Source organism: Quercus lobata, chromosome 2 (assembly GCF_001633185.2).
Source record: "Quercus lobata isolate SW786 chromosome 2, ValleyOak3.0 Primary Assembly, whole genome shotgun sequence".
NCBI classification, from domain to species: Eukaryota; Viridiplantae; Streptophyta; class Magnoliopsida; order Fagales; family Fagaceae; genus Quercus; species Quercus lobata.
In genome coordinates, this window is record NC_044905.1 from 69,114,993 (window position 1) to 69,134,888 (window position 19,896).

The following is a 19,896-nucleotide window of genomic DNA, read 5'->3' on the forward strand; positions in this document are numbered from 1 at the left end:
CGAACCAGACAAATTATGAAATCTTCTTCCTGCAGCTTGTATGTTCTTGAATTTTGACTTGAATCATCTTGAGCATCGTCTAATAATACCTATAGACTCTAAGATCTATATCTAGACAAGTTTGTGTTCATGATTTGCCAATTGTTCTAAACATTTAGAACCTAACAAACTCGTTTGCAGATGATGCCTTGGCTAGGCTGCCAGCTTCCATGTTTTCTTCCCTTGGGATTTGGTGAAACTTTGCCATTGTGAAGCTCTTGATGCATTACTTGACTTTGCTCAAATATCTCTTCATTCGTTCCTCCATAACTTCACATGTTCCATTCACCTAACTTATGATCAGTTGTGAATCTACTTGAACGACTAATGATTCAGCTCCCAATGCCTTAGCCAGATTTAAGCCCTTAATAAAAGCTTCATACTCTGCTTTGTTGTTGGTCATCGAGAATTGTAGATAGACACCAAACTCTAGACGATCCCCTTCAGGTGACTACAATACTACTCCAATTCCTCCTACATGCTAAGTGGACGAACCATCCATATGGATGACCCATTCTTTTGCCCCTTGGTCCCTACACTACTGGTCATAGGCAGGAGTGAATTCTACAATGAAATCTACAAGGGCTAGGGCTTTTATCGCTTCTCTTGGTAGATAGCTTACATTAAACTAACTAAGTTCAATTGCTCGTTGAATCAATCTTCCAACTGCTTCTAGGTTGTTCGTAGCCTTCTTGAGTGGATGGTCTGTCAAGACGTTGATGATGTGAGCTTGGAAGTAAGGCCTAAGCTTCCCTTTGTGAAACCATGAAACCAAGGAACTTTCCTAATGAAACTCCGAAGGCGCATTTTCTCAGGTTCAGCTTCATGTTGTATTGTCTAAGTGTGTCAAAAGTCTCCTGGAGGTCATCGAAGTGCTGTGCCTCCTTTGTGCTTTTGACTAGCATGTCGTTCTTGTACACTTCAACAATTCGTCCAATTTATGGACAAAACAAATGTTTGACTAGCCTCTAATAAGTTGCCCTTGCATTTTTCAAACCAAAAGACATTACTTTGTAGCAAAACAAACCTTGGCTTGTGATAAAGGATGTTTTCTCCTAGTCTGTCTCATCCATCTTGATCTGATTGTACCCCGAGAATGCATCCATAAAGCTCAGCGATTGGTGCCTAACTATTGAATCTACCAGCTTGTCAATACGTGGAAAGGGATAACTATATTTGGGGCATACCTTGTTCAAATTTGTGAAGTCCACGCACATTCTCCATTTGGCATTGACTTTTTTTACCATCACTACATTAGCTAGCCAATCAGGGTAGTAGACTTCACGGATGAACTCTGTTGTTACCAACTTATGGACTTCTTTGATGGCATTGTCTCATTCTGGGGTGAACACTCTTCTCTTTTGATAGACGGGCTTATAGGACGAGGACACATTTAGACGATGAGTAATCACACTTGAGTCAATCCTAAACATGTCTTCTTGGCTCCAAGCAAACATCCATGCTCTTCTTGAGGAATTGGACAAGTTCCTGCTTCGTCTTCTCCTCCATGCTTGTTTCGATTCTAGAGAACCTTTCCAGGTTGGACTCGTCTAGGGGGAGATCTCAGACATCTTCTAATACTTTAATTGGCTCAGCAACTGTTCTTCTTTCTTCAATGTTTATCGTTTGCATCTGCTCTTCCATTGCTAACATAGCCAAGTAACATTCTCTAGCCCCTAGCTAGTATCCTTGTACTTCTTCAATGCCATATTCCGTTGGGAATTTAACTGACAAGTAATAAGTAGACATTGCAGCCCTCCAACTATTTAAAGTTGGTCATCCTATGATGGCATTGTATGAGGATGAACAATCCACAACAAGGAAATTTACTTCCTTATTGATTTGTCATGGGTAAGAACCAACCATGACTGGTAAGGAAATGGTGCCCACGGGTAGAACTTTCATTCCTCCAAACCCAATCAAAGGTACATTCATTGGACAAAGTAATTCCTTGCTAACCCTCATTTGTTGGAAGGCCGGATAGTAGAGGATATCCTCAAAACTCCCATTATCTATTCACGCTCTTCTTGTTATGTAATTCGCAATCGTCAAAGTGATAACAATTGCATCATCAGGAGGATGATGCTATCTCCTTGCATCTTTGCCTATGAAAATGGTAGCGGGCTCGTCTACTCTAGATGTCCTTGGTGGGCCGCCAGTGAGTTGAGCATTCGGAACTACTCGTAAGTAAGTCTTCTTGGCTTTGGACGAACCTCCAAATGATGTTTCTCCTACAATAACCCTTATTTCTCCAAGTGGTTGACGCACTGGTTCTTCTGCTTTGCCTTTCAATGAATTCACCAACTTTCCTAACTTAATAAGAACTTTAATTTGTTGCTTTAAGTCGTAACACTTATCTATGTCATGTCTATGATCTCGGTGGAAATGATAGTACTTACTTTTGTTCCGCTTGCCAGGGTCTCCTTTCATCTTCTTTGGCAATTTCAAGGACAGGTCATCCTTGATTTGCATCAACACTGGGTCATGTTGAGGACGATCCTGCTTTCCTGCCGTCTAGATCTCTTTTTTCTCCCATCTTGGCCTTCTTTGGACGAGAGCCTTGTTCTAGATGGTGGATGTACCTAACTTCCACTCATTCAACCTTCTTCTTTTTCTTGACAATAATTGCATCCTCAGCATTCCTAAAACTTTGGGCTGAGTGCATCAGCTCAGCCATCGTCTATGGCTCTTGGTCATACAACTTGTGGATGAACAAATTCGAAGTAACTTTATTGTAAAAAGCTACCAAGAGGATTTTGTCGTTTATCTCGTCTATCAACATGGCTTCCCTGTTAAAACGACTTATGAAAGTCTAAAGACTCTCATTTTCTCCTTGCTCTATGTTTAGTAGGTTAGACAAGGAGCGCTTATGTCTTTGGCCTCCGACAAAGTTGTTGAGGAACAACTTACTTAACTCTTAGAACGAAGTTATAGTGTTTGGTGGTAATTTACCAAACCACACCCTGGTTGGGCCTTTCTGCGTAGTAGGGAAGGTTCTACATATGATTTCATCTGGAACACCTTGGAGGTGCATGGTTGTCTTGAACGTGGCAATGTAATCACAAGGATCTTGTGTTCCATCGTATGAGTCCAAAGTAGGCATTTTGAACTTGGAGGGTAGAGGATGACTCGTGATAGACGCAGTGAAGGGAGAGTTAGTTTTGTGGAGGAGATCATCCACATGGTTTTCCCTCCTCATGGCATTCTTCATCTAGTCCATTTCTCTCTCCAAATGTAGCACACTTCGAGTGACGATACCTCTGAATTGATCTCCTCCTTTAGTGCCGTTCTTCGCCCCTCTATTTTTTGAGTTTTGCCTATGTTCCTCGGCACGTCGCTATTGACCTCTCTAGTTAACTCTTGGTTTTGTTGCATCAAGTCCACCATTGCAGCTACCATGGATAGCAGCTGTTGTTGGATAGACGCCGATTGCGGTGCTAGTGCACGATTTGAAAGACTGAAGGCATTTTCACTCTCCTGGTGTTTTGGACTTGTGGCCATCGACTGTGTCCAAACCATGCAGCCTTTTGTCTTGGAAAGCAAGGTGGTTAACACTTCAAAACGTTGCTTACCTTCCCATAGACGGCGCCAACTGATGATGTACTAAAATCAGTAGGCTAAATGCTCTAGGCTACAACAACTATTTAATGACCTAAAGAGAAAGAAAACGATTGTCAAGGGTGACCGGGGAGAATCGGCCAAGGACCCTTCGACGATTAAGTCAAATTTTCTCTCTAGAACACAAGGATAGTTAGTAGATAAATAGTAGAATGTAACTTAGGCTGATGGAGCTAGATCCCTTTTATAGAGAGTTTTTAGTGGGTCCACTTGTTCGGATCCACTACCATCATGGGAGATGTGTGTAATTAGGGTAGAAAATGGAGCGGATTTCGGGGAATCCTCCCCACATTCTGGAATGATAGATCATGGTCTGATTACTTGGTGTTTGTAGAAAAATCCTTTGAAATTTACCAAGTGTCATTTGGTCGTCCATGTCTTTGTGTGACATGGACGACTAGGTTACTTTGGATGATCATTACGTTTGTGGACAGATCCTATTCATTATCCATGATACTTTTTATTTGGGCTGCCTTTCTCGTGAACTAGTTTGGACGTAGTTTGGTCATAGACGACATCATGGGCGAATGGAACTTGATTTAGCCCACCATCATATATATAATGAGAAATCATTACATATTTTAGATATGTATGGTTTTAAAAAAGTATAAGTTAATACCATTTATAATTTGAACAGTATAATTGTGATTATTTTCAGTTGTATCTGTGCATATGCACGGGGCTACACACTAGTAATGTTAATAGTATATGATAAGAAGGGGTAAATCAAAATTTTTTGTCTTTCAAATATTGCATTGATTCAATTTTTGATTTGATACTTCAAAATTTTAAATTATAATACTTTATTAGTATATTTGTCTTTTTTTTTTTTTTCCGTCAATTAATTGTTTTCCGGCCATTATTTATTTGCATTATTGGTCTTTTAAATTATGGAGTGCATTCAGTTTTAGTCCCTTATTAAGTATTAGATTGGTTTGATCTCAATTTCTTACCAATAAAGCTAGTATATACCTAATGGGAAATGATAACAGATGCCCTAATTTTATTAATGAACCATTTCTAAAAACTTTTTATAGGAAAAGAAAAAAAAACAATTGACTTTTTTGAGAGTTTTTAATATTTTTCATAAAAATGGTATCAAAACTTTTCAAAAATAATTTATTAATAAATGCCTTAAGGGCATCTGTTAACATGACCCATAACTAATTTATTGTTTGCACCACTCCCTTGGTGCCATATTTTTAATGCTGCAATTTAGTTCATTTGGAAATCTATGAATACAAATTTCAATAATTGAACATATCTTCAATCCTGTACAATTTTAAAATTGGGCAAAACTTTGGTACAGTACTTAGGTACTATTCCTTAAATTCTTCTTGTAAAATTCAATTATGTGGTTGTATTTAACTAAAAATACACTTCCATCCCATGAGAAGAATGCCACATTACTGAATTTTAAGATGAGAACCAGTTACCGGATTTAAAGTATTGTATCTAAGTTTTGTCATTTAAGATTTATTCATTATTAGCCTTGTACTAGAACCAAACCAAACCTTTTTCTAACATCTTTTACTCCTACCATAATGATTTGTTGGTCATCGTCTCCTTTGGATAAGTGTAAGCTTAATACAAATGCTAAATTAGGGTTAATCTAGAAAATCATGGCTTTTGGAATCTTGCGAGAGAATGAGGTATAGGTAATCAAATAACAAGTTTCACATGCAATCTTGGTAATTACTCTATCGCTAACATAGTTATCATTGCCATACTAAAATTAGTGATTGAACTATCAAACCAATGAAACATACAAAATTTCTGGATTGGTATGAAGAAATACCGGAAGGACACACAACCTACACTACTAATAAGTGGCACTATCTACATTTTTTTTATTTATTAGCATCATGTCATATTTTACATTGTTTTAAAGGTTAATGTAAAATCACTTCCGAAGCTTACTTCTTACTAACTCTAGCCCTGCCATGATTGCATTTTGCATTTGCTCCTTCTGCTGACAGAATTTCATTTGATGAAGCTTCAGTGCCTCTTCTGCTTCCCCATATGCAGCCTGCAAACTCTTTTCGGACTCCAACATATTCCTAGAAATCTCGCCTGAACGAGTCTCTAGCTCCTTTGTCTCAGCCTCACAACTGGACAACTGATTCTCAATTCGAAGAAGCAAATCTTTGACACAGGAAGCCTCTTCACGAAGCGATATAAGGTGACGATTCGAGGCTGTTAAAGCAGTTTCTGTCTCAGCATGGATGCGAGAAATATCATCATATCTAACTTTCTCACTAAGATACCGTTCAATCAATGCTTGCAAAGATTGTTCCTGGTTGACTGACTTTTCTTTGTCAGCTAGTGATGATGCACAGACAATGAATTTCTTCACTAGCTCATGAAAAGGTGCATGATTGACTAATAGAATATCCAAAACATTAAAAGTTGATTCCGCTTCCTGTGCCATGGACTCTAGATAGGCAAGAAACTTATTTTGGACATCCAACACTGTCTGCTCAAGAACCTCCATGTTTAACGTTGTTATTCTGCCTTCTGACATAGCAGGAGGACTCTTGGTAATTGGCATTTCCAGAGAAACATCACACAAAGCCTGAGCATCCTGACCAGATATTTGTGATGATGGCTCATCAAATTCAACAATTAAAGGACTATGAGGCAGGTATCTAAAGCATTCATAATTAGACACATTTTTATCTTGAGGAACGAACATGGGATCAAATGAAGGGAAAACACCTATAAAAATATATATATGAATTTGGAGTCATAACCAAAGGTGAAAGGAAAAAAAAAAAAAAACAAACAAACAAAGAAATGGACTATAAGACCACACTTACAGCAAAAGAAACACCATGGTAGGAGAACTGATAAACATTGAGGAGAAGGGAAAGCAATCCGGCCTAGCCAACCCGTAATATGAAGACCTAAGATTTGATTGCTACTATCTGTCATTTAAAAAAGAAGAAGAAGAAATAAAGATTAACACAAAAAAGAGACTAGGGTGTGGCAAGATAGCTAAAAGAAAAAGCAGCAAGAGAAACATCAAATATAAGATAGAGATTCTTTTTTGGCCATCAAGTATAAGATACAGATAGATACATGGATATACACAAGAAAATACCTGCAGTAGATGTGTCTCCAGCAGAAGTAATCTGCCTCCAGAACTCTGCCTGTCGGCAACAAATCTGAGACGGTGACCATAGATGGGAAATTACCAGTGATTTCTTCATAATGGGACTCCTTGACTCAGCCTCCAGCATAGCTAGGCCTTGCAGATTTGAAGAGTACTCAATACACTTTGAGGGAGTTTTATCTGAGCTTTCATCACATTCCCCCCTCTCCATGAGGGGTTCTTGTTCTTTCCCAAAATGTTCACATGCATGCGCGACAGTTGGGAAATGTTGAGGACTTTCCATCTCCAGTGAATCAAACTTCATCCTTTTTGGTTTCTCAATACTTGAATCACCCAAGTCAATATTAAACGGATGTTTTCTCAAAGTAGTCTTTGCATATATTTCATGATTGCTTTCATCTGCAATATCATTCACTGTGGTAATTTCTTGAGTATCCTCCCATTGGAGGAAACAAGCAGCTCCAAAACCCTGTCTCAAAGCCACAGTCCATTAATCAGATATCAACTAACACGCAAAAAAAGGGCAAATCCAAGATTTTAAAATGCTACCAAAGGATACACAGGCTGCTCTCCTGAAATGCCACCATCGGATCAACCTCTATCCAATTACTCAATTTATTTAAATGTGTCTTAGTTTAAGGACAAGGTGATGTATGTGCAGTTTTTTTTTTTTTTTTTTTTGATACAAGATAGAATTCTACTCTAACCTAATCTAAGTGTATATGTGTGTGAAACTCCCTCCTGGAGATTTGAACCCTGGTCCTTGCCCCCCACACCTCACAAGCACTTATACCTGTGAAGTGACCATCGCACCAAGGTGTGCGGTGGTGATGTATGTGCAGTTGGAATTGAACAAGATCATATGTTTGGCCCATATATTTCACAAATTTAATGCCAAAATTAAAATCATCAAAGTACCACACGGTTTGCATTTTGCATACTGAAAGAACTTATATCACAAAATATTGCTTTATGATTTATAAGATGATTGAATTCCAGTTTGTGCAAATGCGTACCCTATGCCTAAGCTTGCTGGTGGATCAATGGAAATGTGTGTTAAATGGAAAATACAGCTATGAGCACAAAAAGTATTCACATTTCCATCATATAGCATGTTAATAACTAATAAGTCACAGGTATTGCAAGAAGGATTAATCACGCCATCAACAATATACCAGCTGTTCTTGATCTTGAGTTTCCCTTTTTGGCATAAAAAATTTATCTTGTCATCAAGTACATAGGACACGAGTGTCATTGATAAATGAATCAAATACTATCAAATGATTCAATTGTTTGAAGCAAATGAAATTCCATGACAAGTGCCAATCAGAAAGATAGAATATGAAACAAACCACATTTAAGCATCCCGCGCGCATATTTTGTTGTACCAATACAAATGACACGCCATGGCAAAGAAAGATCCAAATTTAGTGTGACTTATATGAGATTATGAGTTGGTGAACTTATTTAAGGATTCGGTGCTTAAATCAATATTTTCTGTGCATGTCATATATTTGAACAACCATACTCTTCAAAAGTGGGAGCTTTATACGCGGGGTAATAGTACGACCATCTAGTTAAGCAACCACACAAGAATCCAGAAATTATAAATTAGCTACAAGAATTACGTTAAAGAACCACCACGTACATACAACTTCAAATTGGAATCTAATCTAAAGTAACAATGAGGACATACCCTTGGGACTCGACAGACAAAGCAGGTCCGATCCGCATTTGGGCTCCTATTCAGCATAATTCTTTTACAGACTCCAGCTTCACATGAACACTTAGGATACGGATACACACACTTAGGAGGAGATTGCTAGTTTCACCAATCAGAAAGTACTGGAAATTGAAAAAGACAGAGAGGGAGAGAGAGTGTGTCTTTGATCTTACGTTAATGCCAGGGCAAGTGAAAAACTTTCTGCCGGGGTTCTTGTCGGAATGGGAAACCCGAACAAGACAGAATCCGAGGCCACATGGGCAGCGAAAGAGGGGGAGATCAAGACCGTTGGAGAAAGAGGTGGAGGGCTGAGATTTCTTGAGGGGGCAATCTCTGGCCCAGTGGCCTTGCTGACGGCAATGGAAGCATGTGTCCTTTTTGCATTCTCTGTGAAAGTGAGAGTGCAAAGCTTTGTTGGGATGGTGGTGAAGTTACTGGAGGAGTAGCAGAAGCACCAAGCTCAGTTTGAGTTTGAGAGATCAACATGGTTTTTCAATTTTGATTTTGGAAAGCGGAAAGATAATAACGTGAATGAAGGTTGAAAGCAAAAACCTGACTGAGACCCTTGGCATAAATTGTCTACCAGATTTGTGTTGGTAAAGTTAATGGACCATCATTATCTATTTAATAATTAAAGCTCAAGATTTAACCAGCCATAGTCAGGTCTCTACTGTGGCCATTATGGACTTATGGTAGGTACTGTTACACGTCTGGAAAACAAAATAGGGAGAAGGAAATCTGATGGCTGGGTTTCCCAGTCAGCTAATAAACATCTCTTGAAGCTGTCCATTGTTGCCTGATTATATGCTTTATATCATTACTCAAGCTACATCTTGGCTCCATACTTATGAAAAAAAAAACTGGAGTTCACATTCCAACCTCCACTTTCCCTCCTGTCCTCCAAGACAATCATTTTTGGCCAACTCTACTCTATTCCCCTCTATTCCTCCTCCCTCCCCCTCCATCCAAACTGGCCAACAATTACATCTGTATCCATGCTTAGTTGCATACCTAAGGGTATTATGCACGTATTATGCATCCCTATAGGTGTGTTTGCTTGCTCCTGCACACACACATGCACATTACTATGCCTTTAGTGTTGCTTGAGCCAGCAGGCCCCACACCCTCTGATTACATACTGTTTGACATCTCATTTCTTGTTAAAGTCAACCGCGCATGGTTAAGTTTCCATTATGGTCATAGGGGTATGGACCTTCACATATGTGGCAAAGAGAAGACAAATAATACTATTTAAGAATCATGTTCCCAATTTCTCTGTTGTATTTCTCTTGCGGTGTTCATGGTGGCCTAATAATCAACATATATTGATTATGTGAGCCACATATGGGCTCTTGATTTCAATATTGTTGTTGATGTTGGAATGGAACTTTTTTACGAACTTCAGCTTTGTGGGACACCACAAACTTTCAATTACATAATTACTCGTACAAGTAGCAACTGGTTTCATTTTTTTCCTCTTTTGTTTATTCTCCCCCCCCCCCCCCCCCTCCCTCACCCCACCCCCCTTGATTGCATGGATGCATTACCTTTGCTTGTTATTTTCTTTTGAATAAACCATTCTGATAATTCTCATAGGCACCATCTTATGCAAATCTAGGTAGTATACTATTTCATCTTATGGTGAAGCCATAATTACTAAGATTTGGATTATTCAAATTTAAACTGTTAGGACATATGTGTTTCACAAGTTAAGAACATATGTCATGATTTTATGTAATTGGCTTATTCTTTGACAAAATGCACATTACTTGTATCTGGGTAGATTTAGAATGTGTTTAAATACTTCAAGAAACCTTATTTCAAGATCAAGTATTGAAGCCTTAAAGTGTGTCCAAGAAAACAAGTTCATAGTGCAAAATCATTAAAGCTCGACAACTGCATCTATCGAGCTTAAGAAAGCTGTTCTACATTTGGTGTGCTCGACACCTTCTATCTGTCGAGGTTTAAGATTTTTAGAATTTCAATCTGATTTTCTTGGGATCCGTGAATTTGTCTTTGGGCTTTTTTTTCTCCTAACCCTAGACATATAAAAGGATCAGTTTAAGGGCCGTCAAACAGTTCACAAGTTGCACAAGTTTTGAGCAAATTCTATTCAAGCAAATTGTGACCGGAGATGAAGTTCTTGCCTTAGTTCATCTCTTTCTCTTGAAGAAGTTACTATGTATGTGCACCGTAGGATTTTATGATCAAGCATCTTCTTGATCTTCATCGTATGGATGAACTGAAAAACTTTGCAACTAACAACCTTCTTAGTTGGTGATTGAAGTCGCATACTGGGATCCGCGCAATTGGTTAGTCACGTACTTGGGAGTCGTGCATCGAAAGGGGAATTGTCACTATAGAACAAGTCCAATTGGGTATTGGGGTAAGGGTTCAACTGTAGGTTGGTAAGGTACTTGAGATTCCTTTACTTGTAATCGCTTGTTGTGATAATAGTGGAGTTTCGGGAATGGTGACTTAAAAATCACCCGATGGGGTTTTTGCCGTTAGATTTTCCCCATTTGTAAATAAATCACCGTGTTATTTATTTTCCGTTGCGTTATTAGTTTATTGGTGATTTGTTTGTGCTACTATGCGTTTGCATGATAAATTGATTAATTAATAACTTGGCTAATTAATTAATTAATTTTTATCATAAGGGATCATTCAGTTTGTAGCCTATAATAAACGCTCCCTTTGTAGTGAAGACATAATTATATAAATTGAATTCTATGGCCCTCTTCCCTTTTTCCTTTTATCACTGTATATTTTGCTTTTGTCACTGTATTTTAACTCTACAAACACTCTCTTTGGTTTGTGATGAGTACAACAATCTTTGCTAGATCTTGGCATCTTGGTTTTAATTAATTGTTGGGATGGTATGTAAATATATAAATATTAAGATAATATGTCAACTTAAAATAGTAAGCTTAGGTAAGATAGCTAAGTCCCCCCCCCCCCCCGGGTGGGCGGTGGGCTTTCTGTCAATGGTTTGAGTTTTGTGAAAAAATCAATTATATTTTGTTGGAAAATATGGCCAAATAAACAAGTTGATTCAACAATACAAATCCTAAAAAATTAGCAATGACAAAAATAAATAGATAGGGTTAGAAAGATCTCACAAACTATAAAATCACGCAAAATGCATAATGACCTTACTTGCCTTTCCTCTGTTTAAAAGCTGCAAATTTTGTGCAGCAAGGAGAAGAGGAAGAAATGGTGTATGTTGTAGGGTTAAATAAGCCCAAGAGAGATAGAGACTTAACATAAGTCCAACCCAAGCTCAACTCCAACTCTTAGCCCATTAACTTTCAAGCAAACACTTAAGTGGTGCAAAGGTTTATAAACCTACAAGAGAACACATCTCTAACCAATGTGGGACACAAGCATAGTTAAGAGTTTGAAACACACATACTCCAACATATTTGTGATAGTTGGAGCTATTTAAGGCCACACCCATAGTTGCAGTTTAATATGATAGGAAAGGAAGCCTTTGAAGTACTAATGACACTTCAATCTGAAAGGTTATCCCTTACCTATCTATCTATCATTTTTTTTTCTTGATTTAACTTTATGTTCACATGGTCTGTAAGATGAAAGGTGGTGCCTTATCTGTTTTAATTTATTTCTTGGTTCTATTATATTTTCATGCATTCTTTAGTCTCTTTAAGGACTGAAATTTTTCATTTACAAATAAATTGGGAGTGTAATTAAAAAGTATTTCAGGTTCGGACATTGTTAGACAGTGTAAAATGGGATGACAAAAGTTTGGCGGTGGCAATAGCTCAAAATGTTGATACAGGAGCCATATTAATGCAAGGCTTTGCAAACCGAGATGCAGTCGCTACAGCCATTTCCTCTCGGAAGGCAACATTCTATAGCAGATCACGGTCGATGCTGTGGACGAAGGGAGAGACCTCAAACAATTTCATCAATATTCACGTTATTTTTTATTTTTTATTTTTTGTGATCTTGACTCTGTATGTTTTGAAGACTTCTACTTGGAATATCATAGCTCATTTGTATTTTTCTTCTTCTTAGATTTCATTCAACTTTAACTCACAAATATTTGTCCGATAATCTACCTAGGGAAGCCTGATGGGCCTACCTGCCACACAGGGTCAGAAACTTGTTATTATACATCAGTTTTTGATTTAAAAGAACACCAACAGGTTTGTACCTTCAATTAAATTTGATAAGCCATGCTAACATATCTATTCTCTGCATTACTCCAAACATATTTTAGCTTGATTTTTTAAGTAATTCGGACCATTTTTTGCAGGTTGAAGGATATAAGTTGGCATTAAGCACGTTGTACTCATTAGGGTCAACAATCTCCCAACGCAAAGCAGAATTAGCAGCAGAACAAAATGGAAAACCCTCGTGAGACAAAGAGATTGTTACTTGATAATATACTTCTTTGCTAAAAAATCAGGTATTATGGATTTTATTGGACTGTCGATTGATTTTAGTGGATACTCTCTTTGCTTCAGTCAATGAATAAAGAATGAGTCAGAGAAGAAATCATCAATAGACCAAAGAGAATTATCTATTTGAGGGGTATATGTTTGTGTCTGTGTTTTGACTTAAGATTTTTATGTGAACTTTCATTTGCAGGGAGGAAGTTGATGAGTTGTGTCGAACATTGGAGGAGAATGAAGATAAGTCACGTACTGCCTCAGAGATGGCAGATGTCCTCTATCATGCCATGGTTCTTTTGGCAAATAAAGATGTGAAAATAGAAGATGTTATGCAAGTTCTTCGGCAGAGATTTTCTCAGTCAGGTGTCGAGACAAAGAGAGGTCGAATATCTCAAGGCTAGGTATGGGCTGCATAGGCTGCTTAGTCTGTACATATTTACCTTCATATTGCAGCTTCCATTACCATCGTAACGGGTAATTATGATATATGCATGATCACCTGTAGTCCATTTTGAGTGTCCTGGGACTCGCATTATCCTAGCTCTTGCATACCCCAGTCTAGCTGTTTTACTCTAGGAACTGGTTTGGCTCTGGATGACATTGTTTAAGCTTTTTGGTAAAGACACAAATTTGTTGCAACTATTTTCCTTGGAAATCAATCTGAATTATTGTTTTGGGAATGTATTCAGATTGCTGTGAACTTATTTGTATTTGATTGTGAATGAAAATAATTTTAAATCAGGAAATATTAGCTACCATCCAGCTTTTGTAGCAGCATTGTGATTAAACATTGTTGAAAAAGAAGTCTGTACATGTACTGACTACTTCATTGATGGGCATTTGCTCCATTGGTTTTGAAAGTACTTTTGACTGCATAAGAGGAGTGTAGCATTACTGATTTATATATTTAAGGGAAAAGAACAAGAGAGAAGAAAAAAAGGGGGGAGGGGGGAAGAGTTTTGGCTCATGAACCAAATATAATTGATGAATTCAATAAGAAAGAAATCACCAGAAGACTAGTGTCGTGATTTCATTTTATTCAATGCTCATAAGCATGATTTATTACAATTATCGTCATTGTATATATTTATTCTGATTCCCGGCTTTGGTTGATGCGAACAGTTCTAACTGAACGCTATAGGATTAAGTTCTTCCCGGTGTATCGGGGATGCTGGTGCAACTAGTCAAGCATGTATTGCCTTTTGTGCCACATGAAAGCAGGCATTGTATTATACCCAGGAAGTCCTTTCCCTTTGACAAACAGTCTGTGAGGCACTTGAACACATCTTGCTCACATAAATTACTGCATAGCGCCAGCGAATTCGGGTTCGGGGCTTCTTCATGGGCCACTCCCAAGTACACTAGCAATAGCACTGCAAGAACAGGCACCATCGACTTGGCCGTTAAACCCATGATCAGATATTACCCTGTTAATTGATCTCTGACCCTGCTGATTGATTTTAGATTAGAAAAGCTTTGGTTTTTATACATGGGAACACAGGGTTGTCATTTTGATTTCGTTTCAAATAGATCTCATGTAGGTTTCATGTTCAGTATCTAAACTTTGGCAGCACGGCACAACTAAAGACACGCATAGTTAGTGCTTCAATTGATAGAAGTTTGAAAGGTACGTAGATTCTTTGTTTGCATTTTATAAAAACACCTATGACAGATATGGAATTTTATTTTATTTTATTTTATTTTTTGATGAGTATATGGAATTTTTAAGAGTAGCAAATTTGATAAAGAAATTAGAGCTCTTAACTGTCTAAGGATTATTATATAGCGTCAGCTACTAATAGACTAGAGAGATACATTTTGTTGAGTAAAATATCACTATACATTATAGGAGTATTATGTTAGGTAGAGTTCCGTAGTGTGTGCTGAGAAGATAAACTATGACTTTTCCCATTAGAAATTTAAAAAAAAAATAATAATAAAAGATTGTAGTTTTATCTGAATATTCTTTTGGTTTCGTAAGCTATTTGTTTTACTAGATTTTTCGATTGTTACTAAAATCTCTAAACCTAGCTACCACCACGAGCGTACGTCCAACTAACGCATGGGGTAGCCACAAGTTGGAAGCATGGGACTGTTCTATATATAATTATAACAAGTAAAGAACGACCGTATAATAATAATAATAAAATAATAAAAAAATCTTATCAATAATAATAATATCTTTACGTGACCAACAGTTTATTTTGCCCATTTAAGGTGAGAGAAGCACTTGCGAAATGCTAGTAATAAAAAGAAAATGTTCTTTATGTGTCCAACGTCAATAGGTCTTGCCCTTTCAACTTTCAAGGCAAGAGATGCCCTTATAAATATAATTAAAGTGCTAATAACGAAATAGTATGCTTGTTAATTATTTATTTATAATTTTATATAATTGGATAGATATAGTGAGGAGAGAGGATTTGAGCTACAAATTATGTTTGTGATTTGTAACTTGATTTGTTAATGTGTATTGTCATAAGAAACAAATCATAATAGCTCTAGCAATATTGCAGAGATGGGTTAAGACTTGTGGAAAATAATGTCAATGGTCAATTGGATGGGTGCAATGTTCACTTGACTTTTGGTGGTGTCATGATTACACCCACAAGAAGCAAAGCCAATCCATAATCTATCACATTTATTGTTAAAAACTTGCTATGAAATTGGGAGGCTAGAAAACAAAATGTTATTGTTAGTTTACCTTCACTATCTAAATAAATGACTGTGAATTGGGAAATAAGTTCAATTGTCAATTGGGTGAGTGCAATGTTCCACTTACCTTTTGGGGGTGCCATGAATAGTGAAAAAAACCCACAAGAAGCTAAGCCAATCCATATCTATCACATTTGACTGTTTGAAATTTTCCTATATAAGATTGGGAGGCTAGAAAAAAAATGCTATTGTTACCTACTTTCGCTCTTTAAATAAATGGCAGTAAATTGGTGATAACTCTTTTTCCCCCTAAGCAATGAATTAGTTATAGGCTATAACTTGTAACTATTTGAGTAGGTTAGGCAGTTCATGTGAGAAAATGATAGCACTCCAACGGTCTCTAAATGCCTTTATTCGGTGGCATATATTCTAGTTTCAGGTTTGAAAGGTTGAACCTACCAGTCAAGCAGATGGTATTGTCTTTGTGGCATACATTGCCAATTTGCTCAGGCACACAGCCCAAAAATTTTGTTTGAGCCTTTGAGGGGATTGAAATTGTAAATCTATATAATAACTAATAGCCGAAACGTTTGACTTTTTGTTGACCGCACCTCATTACGCCACATGACTACGTTAAAAACAGCCACATATACAATTTAATCTGAAAAAAACCGCACGGTACACCGTTTGAGACTCTTTTTTTTTTTTTTTTATTTGACCGACCGTTTGAGAGTCTTCATATCAAACTTCTTTATAAAAACACAAACCCAAATGCCGCATTCCCAATGAAAACTTCAAAGTCACTCTAACTAAGATCTCCTCTTCTGCCCTGTTTTGTTTCTTTACACCGTTTGAGGGCTTTAAACTTTAAAGTTTATCCCACACGGTTTAAAACAAAATTCAATTAAATTGAAAAACTAAGAGAATTTGAGAAACAGAGGGAGAGAGAGAGAGTCGCTAAGAGTGGAGAAAGAGGAAAAACTGAGAAATCTAGAGAGAGAAATCTAAGAAATCTGTTCTCCAACTGCATCAAGCCATAAGACAATCCAAGCCTAGATTTTTACTAGTTGGAAGGATCACATATCATTCAAAAAAAAAAAAAAGTAGAAGAAGAAGAAGTATGAAGTCGACTAAAAAGAGTTCCCTCTGACTTTTTGGTTAACAATGACTCTGACGGGTAATCCTTTCTCTGACTTTTTTTCCTCCACAAATTTAAAGTTAAATTAGTTCTGTTATATATTTTCAACATTAAATTTCTTCAAACACATTACACACCCAGCACAAATGTCAAACCAAACCCATAAATCATCAAAACCAAAATAATCCCATCTCTCTCTTCAACATCTTCATCTTCATCCCATAAATTTCCTCAAACATAGTGCACAAGTAGCATAAACCAAACCCATAAATCACAAATACAAGCCAAGCCCACAAATCACAAAACCTCCTTCTTTGCATCTGTCTCTTTCAGACTTTGCCCTCTTTCTCTTTCCGCTCTTAGATCTTCCATTTCGTGTCTCTCTCTGTAAAATTTGGGTCTTTTTTGTTCAAATGATAGAGAAGAGATAGCGAGATGAGATAAAGAAAATGAAAGAAATTGTTGAAAAAAAAAAAAAAAAAAAAAGAAGAGGGGAGGTAAGATGGAAAAAAAGAACAGAAACTCACAGGCACGGTGGACGAAACTTAAGTTTTAGCCGCTGATAATTTGATTATACACGGTCTGAAACTTTCAAAGATAAAATGAAGAGAAAGTTTGAATTTTTTTATCCGAAGAATAAAAAAGGCCAACTATGAAAGGTTGAAGCACTTTGCGTGGATGTTGTGCTGCCAACACATTCTTGGAACTTGATCACTTTTCATTTTATGTTAATATTTTTTTACTTTTCTTTAGTAGCTTCCTTGGATTGTCTGCCCACTTAACTGGAGACTCTTTGGTTAGAGCATCCGTAGCAGTCGTTGTAAATATTATGCCATTTTACCACATTAAAAGCTTATTTTATTATTTTACCACATCATTTTACAACATCTCATTTATCAGATGTTCTATATTTTTACCACTTCATTTAAATATTATATTTTAATTCTTATTTTATCGTTTCTTTATTATTTGCTCCAACGGTAACATTTCCATTCTCTTTCAAATTTCAACGGTAACATTTCAAACAAAACTCTTAATTTTTTTTTTTTTTGGTAGAAACCGGCCAGCCTGCCTGGGCTTCAAACAAAACTGTTAATTTTTTTTTTTTTTAAGAAACCGGCCAGCCTGCTTGGGCTTCAAACAATACTCTTCAATCTTCTTTTTTTTTTTTTTTTTTTTTTTTTTTTTTTTTTTTTTTTTTTTTTAAGAATCCGGCCAGCCTGCCTGGGCTTCAAACAATATTGTTAATAATTTTTTTTTTTTTTTTTTTTAAGAAACCGGCCAGCCTGCTGGGTTTGAAACAATACTCTTAATTCTTTTTTTTTTTTTTAGAAACCAGCCAGCCTGGACTTTATTGAGAGAACCTCAATGGGCATCAAATGAAACTAGAGGTGCAATGTTAGCTGGGATTTAATCCAGCCACACCTACTGCCCTGTACAAAGTTTGGCCAATTGTGAGCATCAGCCACAATATTACATGCATAACAAAATTCTGAAAACTGAAAATACTCTTAATTCAACTATCATATTTTTAACTCAAATACTTAGAACCTGTCATATCCAATAACTCAAACAACTCATATCCAATAACATTTTAACTCAAATACTTAGAACCTGTCATATCCAATAACTCAAATAACTCATATCTAATAACATTAACTCACACAAATAACTTACACAAATAACTCATATCCAATAACATTAACTCACACAAAACCCATTGAATTAAACATAATTGAGCTTGTCACTTCCTTGATGACAAATAGTACTTAAATTTAACACAACAAAACAATTGGCTAATACTAAACTTAACATAACAAAACAACATAGCCAATGAGTTTTAAGGGTAGCTTCATAAAAACAAAATGAAACAAATAAACCAAATCAAAAGTTTTAATGGCAACTCCATAAAGAAAATGAGACAAATAAACAAAACCAAAAGTTTTCATGACTCTCCTTGTAATTGCCATAAATGCTCAACGAGATTCATTTGGAGTTGAGAATGAGCTTCTCGATCCCTAATGCATTGATGAACTTGAATGAATTCCGTAAATTCATTTGTTGGCTCACGTGACATTAGTGTACATGAAATCTCATCAATTTGTTCATAATTTAAGTCCACTGCTTCAGCTTCATCTCGCTCATCTTCAATAATCATGTTATGAAGAATTATGCACGCTTTCATAATGTCATGTAGTGTTTCATGATAGAAAAACCGTGCAGGTCCACGTACAATAGCAAATCGTGCTTGAAGCACTCGAAATGAACGCTCTACATCCTTCCTATATGCCTCCTGAGCTTTTGCAAATAATTTTCTTTTTGCTAATAGTGGCCTTGGGATTGTCTTCACAAATGTTGACCATTGTGGAAATATGCCATCGGCAAGATAATATCCCATTGTGTAATCATCACCATTAATTGAGTAATTAACTGCAGGAGCATGTCCTTGTGCAAGTTCAGAAAATACATGAGACCGCTCCAACACGTTAATATCATTGTTTGATCCAGGTAACCCAAAAAATGAGTGCCATATCCAAAGATCATATGAAGCCACTGCTTCCAAAATAATACTTGGCTCACGAATATGACCACAATACATCCCTTTCCATGCAGTTGGACAATTTTTCCATTTCCAATGCATGTAATCAATACTTCCCAACATGCCTGGAAATCCACGGTTTTGGCCATGGGCTAACAATCTAGCGATGTCTTCATTGTTTGGTGACCTCAAGTATTCCTCTGAAAAAATAGCAACCACTGCTGCAACAAATTTTTTCAAACTAGTTATTGCAGTGGTTTCTGCTATTCTTACATATTCATCCATAAAATCAGCCGCTACTCCATAAGCAAGCATCCTAAGTGCAGCGGTCATCTTTTGAAGGGGAGATAGACCAAGCTTTTTGGCAGCATTTCTTTTTTGGGTAAAGTAAGGTTCATGAGCTTCTACCCTAGATAAGATTCGGAGAAAAAGAGAACGTCTCATTCGAAATCTCCTTCCAAATAAGTTGGGGGGATATACAGGTTCTTCGGCAAAGTAGTCATCATAAAGCCTTCTATGGCCTGCCAAATGATTACGTTCGATATACCGACGATGCTTACGTTGTGGTGTCGAACCCGTGAGAAGTTTTATAATTATTTCATCTTCATCTGAGTCATCATCAAGCAATTTACGTAAAAAAGAACGACCCAT

The 19,896-nt window shown here is 36.9% G+C and overlaps 2 protein-coding genes and 1 pseudogene across 2 annotated transcripts; 1 reads left to right on the forward strand and 2 right to left on the reverse strand.

Moving 5' to 3' along the window:
* Positions 1-5,526: 5,526 nt before the first annotated feature.
* LOC115969361 lies at positions 5,527-8,525 on the reverse strand. Its single transcript, XM_031088992.1, has 4 exons — positions 8,469-8,525; positions 6,761-7,241; positions 6,477-6,584; positions 5,527-6,375 (listed from the first exon to the last, which is right to left on the reverse strand). Exons 1-4 carry the CDS (start codon positions 8,523-8,525, stop codon positions 5,561-5,563), a joined length of 1,461 nt encoding a protein of 486 aa, XP_030944852.1. The 3' UTR covers positions 5,527-5,560.
* Positions 8,526-8,716: 191 nt separating this feature from the next.
* On the forward strand, positions 8,717-14,324 carry LOC115969369 (annotated as a pseudogene).
* Positions 14,325-18,651: 4,327 nt separating this feature from the next.
* Positions 18,652-19,896, reverse strand: LOC115969379. The gene has a single exon (XM_031089013.1). It carries the CDS (start codon positions 19,894-19,896, stop codon positions 18,652-18,654), a length of 1,245 nt encoding a protein of 414 aa, XP_030944873.1.